The 19,692-nt window shown below is 35.8% G+C and overlaps 1 protein-coding gene across 5 annotated transcripts in view; it reads left to right on the top strand.

The window, feature by feature from the left end:
• The first annotated feature begins 1,049 nt into the window (after nt 1-1,049).
• The window catches only part of LOC108735226 (twitchin), a 41,893-nt gene continuing 23,250 nt past the window's right edge, over nt 1,050-19,692 (top strand). Inside the window, exons 1-32 of one of the 5 annotated variants that reach the window (XM_018467071.1) lie at nt 1,050-1,219; nt 1,976-2,329; nt 2,642-2,663; nt 3,155-3,317; nt 3,793-3,934; nt 5,161-5,296; nt 5,363-5,566; nt 5,638-5,939; nt 6,119-6,342; nt 6,403-6,981; nt 7,040-7,219; nt 7,289-7,546; nt 8,084-8,152; nt 8,259-8,342; nt 8,402-8,479; nt 8,975-9,025; nt 9,087-9,206; nt 9,300-9,341; nt 9,437-10,066; nt 10,560-10,589; nt 10,713-10,859; nt 12,759-12,932; nt 13,159-13,350; nt 13,508-13,552; nt 13,998-14,039; nt 15,080-15,455; nt 15,512-15,648; nt 16,525-16,650; nt 16,714-17,416; nt 17,490-17,843; nt 17,901-18,248; nt 18,308-19,675. In XM_018467071.1, the coding sequence (XP_018322573.1) occupies nt 2,017-2,329; nt 2,642-2,663; nt 3,155-3,317; nt 3,793-3,934; nt 5,161-5,296; nt 5,363-5,566; nt 5,638-5,939; nt 6,119-6,342; nt 6,403-6,981; nt 7,040-7,219; nt 7,289-7,546; nt 8,084-8,152; nt 8,259-8,342; nt 8,402-8,479; nt 8,975-9,025; nt 9,087-9,206; nt 9,300-9,341; nt 9,437-10,066; nt 10,560-10,589; nt 10,713-10,859; nt 12,759-12,932; nt 13,159-13,350; nt 13,508-13,552; nt 13,998-14,039; nt 15,080-15,455; nt 15,512-15,648; nt 16,525-16,650; nt 16,714-17,416; nt 17,490-17,843; nt 17,901-18,248; nt 18,308-19,675 (7,639 nt within the window). In that variant the 5' untranslated portion in view covers nt 1,050-1,219; nt 1,976-2,016. Of the gene's footprint in view, nt 1,220-1,975; nt 2,330-2,641; nt 2,664-3,154; nt 3,318-3,792; nt 3,935-5,160; nt 5,297-5,362; nt 5,567-5,637; nt 5,940-6,118; nt 6,343-6,402; nt 6,982-7,039; nt 7,220-7,288; nt 7,547-7,826; nt 7,947-8,080; nt 8,177-8,258; nt 8,343-8,401; nt 8,480-8,974; nt 9,026-9,086; nt 9,207-9,299; nt 9,342-9,436; nt 10,067-10,559; nt 10,590-10,712; nt 10,860-12,758; nt 12,933-13,158; nt 13,351-13,507; nt 13,553-13,997; nt 14,040-15,079; nt 15,456-15,511; nt 15,649-16,524; nt 16,651-16,713; nt 17,417-17,489; nt 17,844-17,900; nt 18,249-18,307; nt 19,676-19,692 lie in introns of all 5 variants that reach the window. The other 4 variants (XM_025977693.1, XM_025977707.1, XM_025977700.1 and 1 more) reach the window with 4 other exon arrangements.

The raw sequence follows: 19,692 nt of genomic DNA on the forward strand, positions 1-19,692 counted from the left end.
AAAAAATAAATAATGCTGCACTTGTAACCCACTTTCAGGCCTAGCACTTGTTTAAATTTTTGAATCAAAACCAACATTTCAAATTTCATAACAGCATCATTTTATTTTTGAAGTTGAGGATATTTAAGTGGATGTGTTATTTTTCAATCCAGGTCCAATGTTTGTATGTTTCGTTTCAATGTAGTGGGACAGTTGAACAGAAGAAACTAATAATAAAAATGTTTAATTTTGTTTTTTACTCTTAAACCTAACAAAACGCCAGAGTACCTTTTCGCCTAAGGTAAACAATTTCCACATCGTCAATATCATCATGATAGGGTCGTCAGTCGTGAGACTGGTTGGACACGCTCCTCCACTCTTGAGTTAATCTTCGCATTTCCCTAAAACTAGAACATCCCCCATCCCACATCCTTAACTAGTACTGAGCAGTAATCTAATCTATAACTACGTCTCTTAACTCCCGTTTCTGCTATAATTTCCATAAGGAATGAATTTTGTACTCCTATTATTTGAAGAATTGAAGTTGCAATTGATGCTCTTCAGGAGTTGGAAAAGTTTAAGACACTTTTACTTAAAATCAGAGATGATAAATAATTTCTAATTTTGCCGATTCGCCTATAGGTCACTTTCGTGACAGAAAAATAGCACAGCCATTACTCAGATAAAGAGAAAAAATAAACACGAAATCAGATCACGAGGAAAATAATAATTTGGCTTGGTGAAATTGCCTTGACGAATTACCTCCGTATTTGAGCTATTGAATCATCATAATATTAGAGTCACTAAAAGTATATACGGGTGGCGTTCAAACAATGCCGGTTCAAGGCGAAGTATGAATACAGGTAACATGTAAAGTTCAATGAGCAGCGATAGCACGGAGATATTGCAATGGCATTAGTCATTTTGAAAAGCGACAAATGAGAAAATCATGCAACTGGCCAGAGGGAGATAGGGACGTCCTGCGGCACATCCAGATAGAGCGTTCGTGAGAGTGGGATTTGTATCCTGTGGGGGAAATCACGTCACGGGCAGCTTTAGATTTGGAAATCGCCACAAGAATCTCTAGTTAGTGCTTAAGACTGCCAGGGAGCAATTCTAGAGTAGTTCGAACGACTCGAAGCGCGCTGTACTTCGATACACCGCCTCAGTGTGCATACGAAAAAGTGAAGTGGGTGAAGTGACCGTGGTGAAGTGTCTTTTCTTCATCTACATCAGAGAAGTAAGTTTAGACAATTTACTTCTTCTCGGTGGTGCAGTGATAAGTGTATGGTTTTCATAAAGATCTCATTTTTCCGACAATAAGAAAATTTGGATAAACTTAAAAGTTAAACAAATTGACTGTTGCTATCGTTGTTCTTCCTCTCTTCTCTTCTTCTAGCAGTACTTTCAGACTTGAATCTCCAATGCATCCAGTAAAAAAGCTCTGTCTTAATGTCCGTCCGCATTGAGCGTAGGAACGTCGTCCAAATCCAATGATTTACTTTAGCTGCGCTCTTCTAAAATATTCTGGCAGGAATTTATTTTATTTAGCTTGAATGTAGGTTAGCCGGGTTGGCCTCAAAAGATGTTTAGGTTTGCAGGTCAGAATGCATTTGACAAAGAAATAAGATCTGTTGACATGTGCTCCAACGCAATGTTAGGAACACTTGATGAAACAGAGTTATTTTTACTCTAAATTTGGCGAAGGACATTGTAACTGACTATTTTAGAAATAACAAAGCTATTCGTATTCTATTTTCGTGTGATTATTTTCCGGAATAAAATGAAAATGTAATTCAATCAAAGATTTAAAATTCGCACCGCTCAAAAATATTTCAACGAAATCAAGATTCACGTATTTCGAGAATGTCTATTTTTGGGTTGATGTTTATAAGATGTTGCACACTTGATAAAACACAGATCGAGACGAATCTGTAGATCGTGATGGGCAGTTAAATTGAGAAGAAAGTTATAATTTTATCTTTAAAATTCGCAGGGCTAAGTAAATCGTCCATGTTGCCGGGATAAAAAATAAAAATGGGGGTGGCAGAAGATTTCGCTCCCAGTTTTACTCAGAAGCCGCAGCTTCGGCAGGAGGACGATGGCAACAAGCTCATCTTCGAATGTCAGTTGCTGTCTGCACCAAAACCTGATATACAATGGTTTCGCAGCGATGAGGAATTGCACGAGGATACGCGAACCAATTTCAAAATCCAGTCGATAGGAACCAACAAATTCTTGGTGGTTTTAGAACTGGACGATGTTATCGAAACTGACGCCGGCCTTTACAAGGTCAAGGCAAAAAATAAAATGGGCGAAGTGGCCGCATCAATTAATCTTAATTTTAGTCGTAAGTTTCGCTTTCATCGACGTTTTTTATCGACACTACTTCTATCCATCTACAAATCAGAACAAGACTTTGTAAATCATACGTAACAAAACTTCGATTTGGTCGATCGTTTATCGAAACTAACATCTAATACTTAGGCGTGCTGATGAAGACTAATCCACGTTTGGTGGTTTCGATAAATTACTGACCAAGAGCATAATGCCCTCTACAAACCCGATCTCGTTGAAAAAACGAAAGATAAGATGAATAGAAGTATCTTTTAGAAAATAATTAGAAAGCGACGATTTTAAAAGATGCCTATTTCTTTTACAGCAATGGACGAACCTAGAGAAAAGTAAGTAAAAAATATAGATAGAGAATTCGATTGCATCAGAAGTGTAAGTCTACACCGTTTGATTCGGCCCACATAAATGAAAAGTATTTGCCAAAATTTGAACACGTTAGCCTGGCTGTGACGTTTGCGTCATATTCAGTTTCAGGTTCATTAGAATTATCTCACAGGCATGATTTTGGTGCACAGCTGAAAACAAATATTTTTCAACTCTCCATATTTTTGGCAAAAGGCACAATTTCTAAGCGCTACAAGTGCGTTTGACGTGTTACATAAACAATCTTAAATAACAAACAGCCAAACTGCTACGTTTGCTAAGCGAAAATAGATTCGTAAATAATTTTAGTTTACGCCATTGAATTTAATTTCATTTTAATCAAGTACCTATCTATTGTTTTTATACATACTACAAAGTCATCCACGGAGATATTCGCGATAGCTTTACCTTTAATAAATAATAAATAAAGTAGAAGAAAATTCGTCTAACTTTTCAGACAAATTGATGGCCTTGCTCCAACGTTTGCAAAAAAGCCTACCATTAGACAGGAAGAAGATGGTAAAAGACTGCTTTTTGAATGTCGAATTCAAGCCGATCCAAAACCTGTTGTCACTTGGTTTCATAACACTAACCCTGTTAAAGAATCTTCAAGGCACAAGGTACGGAATATATAGGGGAACAATGTTGCCACTGTTCATACACATACGCACTAACACCATTAAAAGACGAAACGAAGAATAAAAGAAAAAAGAGAACAGTTTTTATCCACTATTAAATATGATCCTGAGCAGTGGGAAAAACAAACGAAAATGATACATTATTAACAGATAAAATATAATATTAATGTGAAAATTAATTTAATTTAACTTTTATCCATTACAAATTAATGAGAAATCTTCGAGACCTTTGGCTTTATATACCAATAAGCTACGAGAGGGGCCGGCAGCAACAATTTTTCTTCATTAATTTGTAGTGGATAAATTTTCATATTAATATTAAATATTATCCACTATTAATAAAAAGAAAGTTTCTCAAAGTGTTTCAGTTAAAAGATAAGATTACCAAACAAATAACAAAAGTTACGTTCTTCTACGGGAAGCCAAAGTCATTTTGTTTTTTCTTTTCCAATTACAGTTAAGGATAGACAAAGATGGCCATTCGTATTTCGCAACTTTAGAAATAAAGAATGTAACTGTTGAAGATGCTGGGAAATACAAAGTTACTGCGAAAAACGAATTAGGAGAAAGTAACGCGACAATAAGTTTAAATTTTGACAGTAAGTGGTTCTTCTCCGTGTACCTATTGAAGCTTCCGCTTCTTTTTTGATTATCCATAAACGTCCTTCACCATTTCATATATTTATGTAAATAAACGTTTCAATAATAAAGATCCAAACAAGAACTACCATCAGCAAGAGCCCTTCAATTTACTCGGTTACCTAATAGTAAGCAATTTCACTTTAAGTGCCGATATTTATTCCGACGAGGGTTGTTGAGCTTTTTTAAGTGTTGTATAAATTGAAGGACTGCTACTAGAATAAGAAACGTCGTTCATTAAATTGTTTATATTTATATTTGTTGTGTTCATATTAGTTTTATCTTTACTATTGAAATGATTTAATGGCCAGTTACTGCTAAAATGACCACTGTTGATCGTACAAAAATCTTCGAGATAGCGAAGGACCAGCTTTTGGTTATAAATTAATTTAATAATTAACTTTTTTTTATATAATAACTCGAAGCAAAGCTTTCAATTTCAGCTTTTTTAACAACAATTTGTTGCCATAGTGAAAAAAGCTTTTGCTACCGGAAGCAGTTGCTGGACAAAAAAAATACTTTTTACTATTTACCATCTTTTAATTTGAAAAAATTGTTGACAAATTTGCAAAATTTTTCGAAATACAATAGAAAAAGATAGCTGCCAGTGGACAAGTAAGTCAGCACTCGTGCAATGGACTAACTGCGTCTAATATACCGGCTCAGCTTTTAATCTAATGTTTTGTTAACAAATAGTAATCGGTCTACAAAGTTCCTTTTTTCCTTTTACACATTTGCAAAACGAGCATTTCCCTCTTGTGACAGATCGAGCATTCGCCACACGCGAGAAGGAACTTTGCGGACAGTTTCTCTATAACTGATGTTCGAAGTGTGCGAGTGTGTGAATAGTTGAAAGATTAGCCTTGTTATCTTTTTTAAGCTTGTACATAAGTTTTTAACAGCACTTCTCCTCCTCTGTACTGATTTGTTTAGTTTTTACTTTTATAATTTTTCTGCAAAGTTGCGATTCGTACTTCAACTATTTTGGAAGGCCATGTTCTTGCAAATGTGACCCGTTTATTTCAGCATTATATCTATTTTTAACACTGTTAGGGCGAATTAAAAGCTGAGCTTTTAAAAAAAAAAAAAAAAAATAAATTATTGTACGTTGTACGAGTGTTGATGGCTGTCTTGTAAGGTAATGGTTGAAAGAGACAGCCATTTAGGAAATTTCTACAACCAACAGGCGACGAAGCACCAGTTCCAGAACAGGGAATCAAACCTACGTTCACAGAAAGGCCGGTCATAAGACAATCGGATGATGGGGGAAGGATAACGTTTGAATGCAGATGCGTTGGAGATCCTCCGCCATCTTTTACCTGGTACGTATTTTGTACGTTTTACCCAAAGTCGAAACATTTATCGAATAAAAACTAAATGGATCGCAGGTATCATGGTAATAAAGAGGTTAACGAAGGAGGTCGTTATGCAATGTCCGTTCACATAGACCAAACTTTATACTATATGGCGCGCTTAGAGATCGATAATGTCGAAAATAACGACAGAGGCGAATACCGTGTTGTTGGTAAAAACAAATACGGCTCTGGAACATCGACTATTAATCTTAATTTCGAGGGTGACGATAAGCCAAAGTAAGAGTTATTATCTAAGAGTTCAGTTCATCTAGCCACGTCCCTCCATTGACTTGATGTATTTTTCGTAGAATTCCCGATGGGAAACCGCCAAGATTCCCTAAAAAACCGACCATTCATCAAGAAGGAGACGTACTCGTAATGCAGTGTTTGTTAGAAGCAAATCCTGCGCCCGATATCACTTGGTTTCATGGAGATATTGTTATTGCCGATAGTAAACGAATTCGTATGTTAAGAAAATCTACAGGGAAAGACACTTATATCTTAACTTTAGAAATTACAAATCCCACTCGCGAAGACGGTGGAAACTACCGCTGTAACGCGTTCAATAACTTTGGTGAAAGTAATGCCAATATTTCTCTCAACTTCCAAGGTATTATGATCGACCTTTATTTCTCGCACGATACAGTGACGTCCTTCCTATAATCGTTTGCAGCCCTCCTACAACAAACGATCTCACGACTTAATTATTGTTTGCATGAGCATGGCCTTAAACAAAAACAAATCGTATCTCATCTACTATTTTTATTCCTAATCAAATTTTATTCACAGGCGGAGAGGATGCCGCAGGATTTGCGCCCTCTTTCACCGAAAAACCCAAAATTATACCTAACGACGACGGCACTCTTATCACCATGAAATGCAAATGCAAAGCCAAACCGAAACCCGAGGTCACTTGGTACAGAGGTACCACGGTCGTCAAAGAGTCCAAGAAAATTGCTTTAAACGTAGTCGATGTCGAAGAGGACGTATATGAACTTATTTTAGAAATTTCGGTTAGATATTTCAATTTTACAAAAACAACTGTCAACAACAACTAAAATCTTACACCCTAGGATCCTACAGCACCTGACGGTGGAACCTACAGGTGCCACGTCAAGAACGAATATGGAGAGAGCAATGCCAATTTGAATCTAAACATAGAAGCTGAACCGGAACCAGAAGGGGAAGGACCTACTTTTGTCGAAAAACCCAGAATTACCTCACACCAAGGAGGAAAACTAGTCATAATGGATTGTAAAGTCCGCGCTGACCCTAAACCTACCATAGTATGGTATAGAGAGGGCAAGGAAGTTAAAGAATCGAGCAAAATAAAGATATCTGTCGAACAAGTCGAAGAATCTGTTTACTACATCAAACTCGAATTGAGCGATCCAGGAATCGACGATTCCGGATTGTACAAATGTAACATAAAGAACGAACTCGGCGAACTAAACGCCAATCTCACATTAAACATTGAAATTATACCTGTAATCAAAGAAAAACCGAGAGTGACTAAGATAATCAAGAAACGAGTTATTATCGTAGAATGTAAAGTTCAGAGCAAATTTGCTCCAGATTGCACTTGGTTCAAAGAGGAGGAAGTCATTAATGAAGGATCAAGACACAAAGTTCAAGTCGATCAAGTCAATGACGTAAGTTAAAACTAATTAGATGATATTTAATAAATCTATAAATATATGTGACTATTAGGGTGAATTCAACGTCAAATTGGAAATATCCGATGTCAAGAAAGAGGATAAAGGTTTTTACAAACTCGTCGCCCGAAACGAAAAGGGTGAAGCTACATCACAGAGCGTTGAAGTCACCGAACTTCCCCCCGAAGAAAAACCGAAAGGAGAAAAACCCAAAATCAGCAAACTCACAAATGTCGTAAGTTTAATAAAAAAAAAGTCCAATATGCAATACATCTTTTAACACATTTTCTTATATTCTTTCAAGACAATCGAAGAAGGAAAATCTGTCAGTTTTATTACTTCTTTGCAAACATTCGACCAGACATGTATCGTAACATGGTACCAAAATAACACGGTCATTAAGGAATCGAGCGATTTTAAGATGACCTTTGACGGCACTACTGCCCATCTTTATATACAAAAGTGTCAAAAATCATTGAAAGGTACTTACAAAGTTGTTGTCAAAAACGAATTTGGAGAAGCCGAAACGTCAGCTTTGCTGGAAGTAATAGAAAAGAAAGAAGTAAGTAACTGTAAACAAATTTAAATTGATATTATGGGCTCATATGGGTACACTGTTGAAGTGAAACTTCTATAACTCATCAACACCTAGCCTAACCTAACCAGCGAATGCATGAACGTCAACTTTTTGCTATTCCTATTACACTTGCTATAGAAGTTTCACTCTTAAAACTTTTTTGTTACATATCCCTCACATTACTGTATCTATTCAAAAATATTTTGAATAATGACACATTTATACCTAATACAAAAAACAATTAACACAATGAACGCTCTTAAAGAAACCGAAAGAGAAAGAGGAAGTGTCAGAGGAAGAGCAAGTGGTCGAAGAAGACGAAGAAGAAATCGACGAGAAAACGGAAGAGTCGATATCTATTTCACACAAAGAAGAAAATCACAAGGTACACTTATACAACATGGTGATAACACCTTACAAATAACACGTTTTCATTTTGAGTGAATTTGACAAAATAATTATTTATGTGTTTCGTTTAATAAACATACAAACAAATGTTAATTTAGTATTCGCTTCTAGGAGGAAGAAAAAGTGGAAGAAATCGTCGAAGAGAAGAAGAAACAAGTGAAAAAGAAGGAAGAAGAGAAAAAGGTGGAAAAGAAGGTTGAAATTAAGGTAAAATTGTTTACTATTGTTTGTATATGAGGTTTTCTTTTTGTAACATGTCACTGTGTAATGTCTTTTGTGTATATTAAAGAAGGAGGAAGAGAAAAAGAAAGAGGAAGTGACCCAAAAGAAGACTGAAGAGAAGAAAGAGACCGAAGCGAAGGTAACTTGTATTGTTATCATGTAATTGTTACTGTATTGTCATATATTATTCTGTTTGTCTAAAAGAAAGAGGAAAAGACAAAGGTCAAAAAGACAGAAGAAAAGCACGTGGAAGAAAAGAAAGACGTAAAAACAACAGTGGAGAAAAAGGTGAGTGACATTTATTAATACACTGTAATTATGCGCCTGGAAATACACATTTTTTTATCAAATGACACTTTAACTTTAGAAAGAAGAAGAGAAGAAACCAGTTAAAAAGACAGAGACAATAGAAGAAGTTGCTAAAAAGGTACGTATTATTATTATTATTAATAACAATGAATAAATGTTTGTGAATCAATAAATAAATGTTGAATTTCAATTTAAAAGGAAGAGGTAAAGAAGACCGTTGAAAAGGACAAGAAAGAACCTGAAAAGAAAGCTCCTGAGAAACCGGTACGTATTATGCATATAAAATGTTCATGTGACGTTTAATTGTTTGTAAACGTACGTGTTTTTTAATTACCGTAGAAAGAAGAAAAACTGGTTAATAATATTGGTGGTAAGGAAGAACGAAGAGCTTCAGTTCAAAAGGTGAGACGTATGTTTTTTATAAACCCAAGTGCATGTTTAAACACTTTTTCAATTGTTCAATGACAGGCAAAGGAAACCAAAGTTGAATCGCGAAGAAGTTCCGTGGTAAAAACCGAAGAAAAGGTAAATAAACGCTCGGACCCGCCTATTTTGTGTATTTAAAGTAAGCTAACCATAATTTTAGATAATTCAGGATGGAGGAAGTAAAGCAGGAAGTAGGAGATCCTCTACAGTTCAAGAAATACAGGAAGAAACGACTACAGTACAAAGTAGACGCACTTCTGTGTCAGATGAAAAGAAAAAGGTAATCAAAAGTTATAACGTGCGCGAAAACGGCTTTATTTTTATCGCTCAACTTGAAAAACATTACTTATTCGTAACATTATCCACTTTACAGGGCGTTCCAGAAAAGAAACCCCTTAAATCCACTCCTGAAGTGGTAAGTATTTCAATTGTTTGTCATATATGTTTGTGTTGTTACTAAAACTTAAAAAAAAACACACAAAATTCAACAAACTATTTTCTCAAACATAGCCACAAACACCTGCAGATGAAACAAACAATATTGATGTCGCAAAAACACGTAAGAAGTCATTACTCGATAAACCTACTGACGAATTAAAACCAAAAGGTACAGAAACTCGTAAGAAGTCTCTAATTACCGACGAAACAAAAACGAAAACGGTAACTACTAAAAAGACAGAAGAGAAACCTGTTGAAAAAGAACCGTCACCCAAAGCTAAAGAACCAGAACCAAAAGCTAAGGAACCAGAACCGAAAGCTAAGGAACCGGAACCGAAAGCTAAAGCACCGGAACCGAAAGCTAAAGAACCAGAACCTAAGAAACAGGAACCCGTAAAGAAACCGGAGCCGGAACCCGTAAAGAAACCTGAACCCGAACCCGTAAAGAAACCTGAACCCGTAAAGAAACCGGAACCTAAAAAGCCGGAAACAGTAAAGAAACCTGAACCCGAACCGGTAAAGAAATCTGAACCGGAACCTGTTAAAAAACCGTCCGTTTCTGAAGTACCCGAAGTAGAATCCCTTAAAAAACTTACACCAGTAGATAAATCAGAAGCAACCGCTAAAAAAACTGAAACACCACAACAAAAAGCATCAACAGAAAGAACCCCTAAAATTGTTGTACCCCAGGAAAAAGAAAAGGTACATCACAAGGAATTAGATATTTTTAATGCAACAAACTACCATATTTTGCATAACAAGTGCTTTTTTTGTGAAATGCACACTTTTTCTTCTTCTATGCAACGTTTAACCATTTTTTCAAATACTTACATGTATTTATTAAAATAATTGACAACATTCGAGAAGAAATAAACTATATAACATCCGATAAATTATTTTTACTACACGAAGCATTTTAATAAAAAAATAACCCACCTCTCAAGCACCCTTACTCTTTTACACTAGCCACTCTTAACTTTTCTTACACTTCTTAAAGCTTTTAACAGAATGTGCTTTCTATAGTTGTTTAATATCTTTTTTTTATTATGACTCATTAAAAGATTTTGAAACAATTTCACTCTATCTTTAGGATGAAATTCGATCAGTTAATTCACTATAATATTTCTTTTCCATGTTTTTTCCGTCTTGTCATTGTTCGTCTGCCCCTTGTGATTCGTCTTTCGTATCGAAACAGAACGAAGGGCCAGAATCGGTGAAACTAAAGGTAAGTTTTAATATCGAAAAGACTCATTTTCGCCAAAACTTGACGTAGTTGATGCGATTGTTAGTTTTATGTAGCAGTCGACACATATTTATCTCTTAAACCTTATATGCAATTTTACTGTAGCCAAACGTGGATGATAATACACAAGATAAGCGTTTCGCCCCTCGAAAATCAATCAAAGCAGAAAGCTTTATAGGCATACAACTAAAACCCGTGGTAAAGGAACAAAAACAAGTACAACAAGCCCATCTTGAATTAGTAGATTTAAAGGTAAAAGCGGCTGTGTTCTACAAAATATGAGGGATTTTTTCTCCTATCTTCTACTTCTATTTCTATCTCCTATACGTTTACTTCAACTATTCTTCTCTAACTTTATTTCTCTCTATTCTATACTATCATCATTTTAACTGAAATTATACCGCACTGACAAGGAGTAAAAGTTGTTTTAACTTACTTTCAATGGAACTAGACCGGGAATTAGTGACACATGCCTTTTTTGGAATAGATAATGTACCCCTTGATAAGAAAGATAAAAAGATTCTTGTCCGATGCACGCTTTTCAGTCATAGTGGAAAAAACATAATTTTTTCTTCCTTATCTTTCTTATCATGAGGTAAATTATCAACCCCCAAAAAGGCATGCTTTATTAAATCGGAGAACAAAATTTGACACCAGCTCCTTGTCTAAATGTGTTCAGGCCTGGATCAGAATACGATAGGGTATTCCGTACTCATTCCGGTCTGCCATGCCGTGTGTGGAGGCCTTAGCTCTAACGTAATACAAATTTTAGAATTTCGCCTGATACGGACCATTCGCGGTACTTGGTGATGGATTATAAAATTTTGTGTTTTACAATAAAATCTGATAATAAGAAATAGTATTAAATAACAATTCATAAAGACAAATATTTTTAAACAACAATCGAATTCGCATTCTACATAATATAAGAAACAATTAATAGCAAATTTTAAAAGATTAACTTTTAAAATCTTTGTTTTTGTAGTGTAATATTCAGAAATAAGTAAGAATCTGGTCATTTTTATTCGGATAATTGATAAATAAAGAATACGTAGTAAATAAGACAGAACAACCTTAAATTTTGAAAGCAATATTAAGAAAGCGACTAAATACGGAAATGTTCTGATCTTTGAGCCTATTTATGTTCCTCCATTCAGTCTATCAGAACATCAGTTTACCTAATTTACCGATTTGCCTATTAGAATTTGTTGCAACTTCTACTTATCGTTTGTGTTTCATTATTTAAATGTATTTCGTGATTCAACCATGAGCGTATTTTAAATTATGCAAATATATTTTTTCCTGTGTTAGTTGCTTCAGCAACTTCGCATTTTTTGTTTTTAATTTTTCTTATGCCCTTTAATCTTCACCGTTTATTACGTACTGAAAAGTACAAATACTTGATTTTTGTAAACGAACTATCTGGTACACACAGCCTCTTTCCTTCGACGTTTCTTCTTCTTTTAATCACTCTTCTCTTTCTTCTTTCAACTCTCTTAACTTTTAGTGATTGTGTTTTTCTCTATTTCCTGTATCTTTGTATATACGTCTTTTTTCTACCTACTTTCTCTATCAGGCATATACCTAATATGATTATACTTATGTACATATTTAAAGGCTTTGTATATACAGCTGCTTCACCTAAAAAGGCACATTTAGCACGACAGTATTATGTAAATATTGTACATAGTTAAATAATAAGGACGCACCTATGCACCAAATTAACAAAAATAAAACAAGTGGAATTGACTGCGCTAAGTCGCAATGTCTTCAAATCCTATTTTTCCCGATTAACTTACAATTAAGTTGATCCATTTGCCCTTTTTGGCACCCCCGTTGTATATAATCGGTTCAACCAATGCGTTTCTGCTACAAGGATCTGATTCTAAATATTCCAATTATCGTTTTTTTTTTTTTAACCAGGATAAAGCGCAAAATATGGTTATTATATAATTTGAAAATTTTTGGTGGCGTGTGAAATGTTTTTTGTTTTTTTTTTTAATAAGAGTGGCAGTATATAGGCCTAAACCTCTGGACAATTTTGTGGTATTTTTTCGAAATAAAAATTGCATAATACAATTATTTTGCGCTTAAGTGAATTGGTATCGTTGAAAAGTAGTAGATGTGTTTATTTTTGGGTGTCTTTGATAGAAAACAACATTAAAGAAAGCATCGGAAGCTACAAAGTCGAAAACGACGACAAAAAAAGAAAGCGGAAAAGAACCGTGGGAAGAAATCCCGGATTATGAGCGCCCGGAACTCGAGAAATTCGAAAAACATCCTCCCGTAGATTTCAGAGGAATCGAAAAAACACAACTCTCGAAGGTGAGAGATTCAATAAATAATTAGCTCTTGGCACCTTATGACTAATCCTTTCATTCGCAATACGCTCTTAATAGCTAATCAGTTTTGGCTCAAAAGTTACAAATAATCCGTCGTCTTTCTGTTATATGCCGCAGTCTTACTTAAATGCTACCAGCTTTCAGTTGATTATTGCGAGTTAGAAATTCCGCACTCTACCTATATATATATATATATATATAAATCTTAGGACAAACCGAGTCTTCCAGAAATTAAAAAACCCGAAGCGCCTAAAATCGAAGTTATCAGGGAAAAGAGCCCGCAGCCTGACTCTAGAAAAGGTTCGCTAGCACCGGGAGCTGTACCGTTACTAGGACGAAGAGGATCTTTGATCCCTCCCGAAGAGATAGGTCGCAGAGCCAGCATTATCATTGCCGACGAGGTATTTCTGTTTTATCATGTGAAAAATAAATTAACAACAAGTAATGCAGTAAAAGGATTTTTTTTTTAAGTAAAAGTAGTAAATGTATCGTTGAAATTTAATCGCTTTTTGGAGATGTTTGGTTTCCTTTTCCTAAGTAAATGCATTTTTCCTGTAGGATAACAGGAAGTTGCGTCCTGGGGAGGTTTTGGACGACAAAAAGGTAAACTTACCTCTGCCTTATTAGTATACCTGTATTGGCCCTTATTTGCCTAATTTTTACCTTTTCTTGCTTCTAATAATAAACGCAAGTATGATGCACGTCATAGCTTTACATAATTTTAAGGCAAGTAAAAAGCAACACAATTTCTCTATAAACTATCTACATTTTATTTGTCTATGAAGCATAATAATGAACAAAGTGATGATACCGAAAACTTAAACCACAATTTAATAACTTTTAGTATCGTCATGAACTACAACGTAGGTTTTCTTTATATAATTTTCACAATTTCTCTACAAACTATCTACAACAGGTGATGATACCGAATTTGTAAGGAAAAAATTTTAATTAGTCGAAATGTAAAGAGTTTTGGTATCGTCACGAATTATATCCTTAAGGTTTTGTTTTCTTCTTAACTTATATTATTTTTATTTTGGGGGTAAAGCAAAGAGGTCGGCGACCGGGTGAAATTCAAGACAACGATAAGGTTAGACTGGTTCAAAGTAGTGTAGAAAAAAATGTGATTAATAAGAAAATATACATGTTTGTATCTAACCTTGTCTAGATTCAATTATAGACTAGATTTATTTGTAACATAAACGAAATGTGTTAAAATTTGGTCTGTGCTAAACTTTGTGAATGATAGTGGTAAATTACGAATTTGTTTTGGATTTGTCCTAAAAATTTGTAAATAATACTTATCTCTATCTATCGAATAATAGTTTAAATTTACACTTACATATACGTATATCTAAACAACAAGTAGCGCAAAAAATAATACTAAATACAAACCTACCACCTACTGCCTAAAAGTACAGGTTTATCGCAGCTTTATGTAAATCTCAAAACTATTCCAATTCTTAACGATTTTCTACACAAGAACAGGGATTTTTGGATTTACAAAAATAGATACAAACAACTCGAGAAATACTTTGCTATTTACCTACATCATTGAGTATCACTAAACAAATGGCCTTTAATGACCGTTGTCCGATGTGGTATTAGTTTTTGGATTTGTTGGTCCTCGGTGAAACGACGATGGCTAACAATCCCGAAAACCAATAGTCCAAAAGGTCTTTAATTTTTTCAGTGTGATTTAATAATACATACGTACATGCAATGCTATCTTTCTTGTGTGTTTCTTATTCTTTACTAGAAAAGGTTCTTTTATTTAATTCTGCACTCGACATTATCTACACCTTTCTTATTTAACAATTTATTGTTTTGAATTATCTTTCTCTCTTCTCGTAATAAAATCAAACCATAATTTTTTTGTCCAATAGGTACCGTTCGTACTGGATAATATAATAAAAAAGAACACAATATCTTGCATGAGCTTTTCTATACACTGATAGACAAAAGTTGAACTTTCGTTTTTGATGTTTTTTATGGATTTGTGTACGTTTTCTAACGATGTTTTTCGTCTTGTCCATCATCATCATCACACACCGCGTTCTTTTTGTTCTAATGTGGTTCTTCGATAAAAAAAATGATTGTTTGAAAACTAATTTACTGTTTATTAATTAGAGCCGTCGACGTAGTACAGACGTGCGTAGACCAAGTCTTGCCGAGCTGGAGGACAAACCATCGACGCCGCTAAAGCCCACCGGATCCGGTGGGCCACCGACCATCATAGATGTTCTTGAAAGCTATTCAGCCGTTGAATCGGAAACGGGATACATAACAGTAGGGGTTGAAGGAAATCCAGCCCCTACATTTAAATTCTACAAGGGTATGACAGAAATTATCGAAGGAGGTCGATTCAAATATATAACCGATGGTGAAACCAACACTATCACATTATGTATCAGAAAAGTAAAACCAAACGATGAAGGACAATACCGATGCGTGGTGTCCAACATTCACGGCGAAGACACCGCCGAGATGATGCTATACGTTTCTGGTATGACGGCGGAAAAATTTCAATGTAAAATTTTACTAAAATTATAAATTTCACAGACTCCAGCGGCATGGACTTCAGAGCAATGCTGAAAAAACGACGGTACGCCAAATGGGACAAAGATAAGGGCGATCCTGACTGGGGTGAACTTAAAGAAGTCGAGAAAGAATTACCGCAACTCAAGAAAGTTGAAAAGGTTGGCAATTCTATTAACAAAAAATAGTTATTATGTAATTCCTTAAAAGTCCTTATTTTCTAATATTAACTTATAGGTACCAACAAACAATGATTTTTGTATCTATTAATTACTCATTTTCCATTGAAACAGGTACAACGTGTTCTATATTAAGAACTGCGCTTTATGAATCATAACGGCTTTCCTTGGCAGTTTTTCATATTTGGCTTAAATTCAATGAATGACGTTTTTTTTACTGGCAACTAGGTGCCATTTCGTAAATAAATTAACCGTGAAATATTTAGTAGCGCAACGAAATTTTACCACAGCTCTTAAATTTTTCTTTATAGACACCAGCTAGCTCGAGGAGACGTTCTTTAGCCGAAATAATACCCGATTGGCCTGTTCTGCAACCGTTCCAAAAGAAGGAGGTTGGATGTAACGAAACCCTTCAAATTAATGTCAATGTTGTTGCTATATGTCAATTCATCTTTCGTTATTGTTGTATTTATTTCCCTCTCTTTTGTATATATACATATGCGTGTATATACTCATATAGTTGGTTAATACTCACTCAATGTGAGAGTACAGACCCCCCTTTTCCCAAAAATCGATGTTGTCTGCTTTATGCATGTTTAAAAAAACGAGTTCCGTCGTTTTGAGATTTTACAGAATTTTCTCATTTTTTCCCCTGTGGTCGCATTTTTCGCAAAGGGTATTCGTTTTCCGATTTTTGTTTTTCTCTTTTGAACAGGCGTCACCAACAATTTTTGAGAAAACGTCTTTTTAAGAAGATTATTTGATTTTTGATCTTGCATTGTTACTTACACTCGTTGTGTATGGTGCTAGACGTTCTTATTATATCGGCCGTTATTAACTTTAATTGTTTCCTTTCAGAAACAAGAAACATTTTTGAAACCGCTTATAGATCAATTTGCGAAAGAAGGACGAGACAAGAAGGTCGTATTCGAGGCTGGATTCTCTAAGCCAAACTGCAAACCAAAATGGTTATTCAGAAAAGATGTAAGTGTAACAAAGAAAACCTCATAATATTTACACTAAACCAATGCATCCTTCCTTTCACAGGAACTATTCCCTGGAAGCAAATACAAGATCAAAAATGAAGGAGATCTGTATCAGCTTATCATCAACAATCCAAAAGTGGAAGACACGGGAAAATACACGATAGAAATAGGAGGGGTTTCATGTACCGGTTTTTTGACAGTAGAAGAGCCTGATCCATCCTATGCGTTCACGAAACAACTGAAGAAAAGCTACAGCGGTTATACAAAACACGAAGTTACCATGGAATGTCAAGTAAACAACAGCCTTGCCATTGTTGGATGGTACAAAGACAAAACCAAGTTGGAAGAAAGCGACAAATATAGCATCTCAAAAGACTTATCTGGAAATTGTCGCTTAGTAATCCACGATTGCGTCTTCGAAGATGCCGGCGAATATTCATGCAAATTGGAAAAACAAACAGAACGAACACAGACAACTGTTAAAATAGTTGAGTACCCTTACAAATTCGTCAAAGTATTGAAACATCAACAAGTCGTAGAAAAAGAAGATATTGTGCTAGCTTGCGAACTAGATGATGCAAGTGGCGATGTCAAATGGTTTAAGGGAGACCAGGAAATTAAGCCCAAAGAAGATAAAAGATTCAAAATTACAAAAGATGGCCGTAAGCGGAAATTGGTCATAAAAGATGCCAAAATTACGGATGCGGGAATGTACTCCTGCGTCACCAATGCTGACAAAACTGAAGCAGAAATTGTGGTCAACTGTGAGTTACAATTACTACATTACTGCAGATAATTTTAAAGACAGACTTTGTAACTTATTTTATTTCGTTTCAGATCTTAATCGCTTCAATAAGAAACTTAAAGATACCGATGCGATTGAAAGGGACAGACTTGTTCTCGAAGTGGAACTTCAAGATCAAACAGCTCCAGCCGATTGGAAGTTTAACGGAAACCCCATCGAAACTTCTGACAGGGTGGAAATTAAAAACCTGGGCGGTGGCAAACATCAGTTAATATTTAATAAACTGGAATTAACCGATACTGGTGAAATTACTTGCGAATCCGGAAAACTCAGTTCTACCATGGCTCTCACAGTCAAAAAAGGAGAAACGAAACCGATTATAGATTGTCCCGATACGTTCGAAGGGCCAATTGATAAACCACTCATCGTAGAGGTTCCTTACAAAAGTCTGTTTTGAGCATACCTTTTTGTATAATTATTTATTATCCTAAATATTATTGCAGTTGATGGAACCAAAACAACGCCTATAGAAGCTAAACTGGTTAAGGATGGAAAGCCCTTGCCTGCTAAAGATTGTGAAGTGGTCGTTGGTCAGGACAAAATCACCTTCAAAATTAAGAAGCCAGCCAGAGAGTTGTCTGGTCCATACCAAATTAAACTGGCAAATAGCCAAGGCGAAAGTGTGAAGGATGTCAAAATTATTATGCAAGACGTGCCATCACCACCGCAAGATGTCAATGTCAAAGACGTTTATCAGAATTCCTGCGTTGTGGAATGGAAACCGCCAAAAGACGATGGCGGATCACCTCTTCAACATTATGTGATTGAAAGATTAGATATGAGCTTGAAATGTAAATAATTTCTATTCGTGTCATTTGTACCTTATGAACAAACCAAAAATTTCTTTCAGCTGGTTGGGATAACGTGGGGGAAGTGCCCGTTGGCAAACCGACGTCATTTAAAGTAGAGAATTTGGTACCGAAAAAGCAGTACAAATTCAGAATTCGTGCCGTCAATAAATTGGGAAGCAGTGAACCTGCCTTGTTTGGAAGTGCAGTCCTTGCCAAGGATCCCTGGGATGAACCAGGTAAACCTAAGAATGTTGAAGTTACTGATTGGGATAAAGACCATGCAGACCTTAAGTGGGATAAACCTGACAGTGATGGCGGCGCGCCAATTACTGGATACGTAATTGAATTAAAAGACAAATTCGGAACGGACTGGACTAAAGCTCTAGAGGTTCCTGCCGATAAATTCTCAGCAACGGTTCCTGGATTGAAAGAAAATAACCAGTACGAATTCCGTATAAGAGCCGTGAATAAGGGTGGCCAGGGAGAACCTAGTGACGCTACGAAACCAATTATCGCAAAGAGCCGTTTCGTAAAACCATACATCATCGGAGATGACCTTATCAATCTTATTATCAAAAAAGGACAAACAATAAAGTACGACATTAAATACGGAGGTGAACCTGAACCTGAGGTTGTTTGGAAGAGGGACAAAACAGAATTGGCAGAGGATTCAGAACAGAGAATAACAATTGACAAATATGAGAAAAATACTGTTCTCACAGTACGTCGTGCTGTTAGGGGAGACAGTGGCAAATATACGCTTATATTGAAGAACAGTTCTGGAGTTTGCGAAAAATCTGCCGATGTTGTTGTACTAGACAAACCTACGCCTCCTAAGGGTCCTCTTAAAGCGGACGAGGTCCGTGCCGACCATGTAACCGTTTCGTGGAAGAAGCCGGACGATTTTGGCGGTTCCGATCTAGAAGGTTACGTGTTGGAAAAGATGGATATGGACACAGGACGTTGGGTTCCGGCCGGAGAAGTCGGACCGAACGACGAGAAATTTACATTCAAGAATCTGACCCCTAAGAAAAAATACAAATTTAGAGTCAAAGCTAAAAACAAGGAAGGTGAATCGGAACCTTTAGAAATCGATGAGCCGATCATTGCTAAGAATCCTTACGATGAACCAGGTCGTCCTGGCAAACCAGATATTATTGATTACGATAATAAAAGCGTCACTCTCAAATGGGCTCCTCCCGAAAGTGACGGAGGCCGCCCAATTTTACATTACGTTATTGAAATCAAAGATAAATTTGCCGCAGACTGGACGGAAATAACTAAAACAAAGGACAGTACTCCTGAAGGAAAGGTTGAAGGTTTAAAGGAAAAAATGGTATACCAATTCAGGATAATAGCGGTTAACAAGGCAGGAAAGAGTGAACCTTCAGAGCCAACAGACAATCACATTTGCAAACACAGAAACCGTAAGTATATGTTTCAT

The sequence above is a fragment of the Agrilus planipennis genome, unplaced genomic scaffold, assembly GCF_000699045.2.
Source record: "Agrilus planipennis isolate EAB-ADULT unplaced genomic scaffold, Apla_2.0 scaffold15, whole genome shotgun sequence".
NCBI classification, from domain to species: domain Eukaryota; kingdom Metazoa; phylum Arthropoda; class Insecta; order Coleoptera; family Buprestidae; genus Agrilus; species Agrilus planipennis.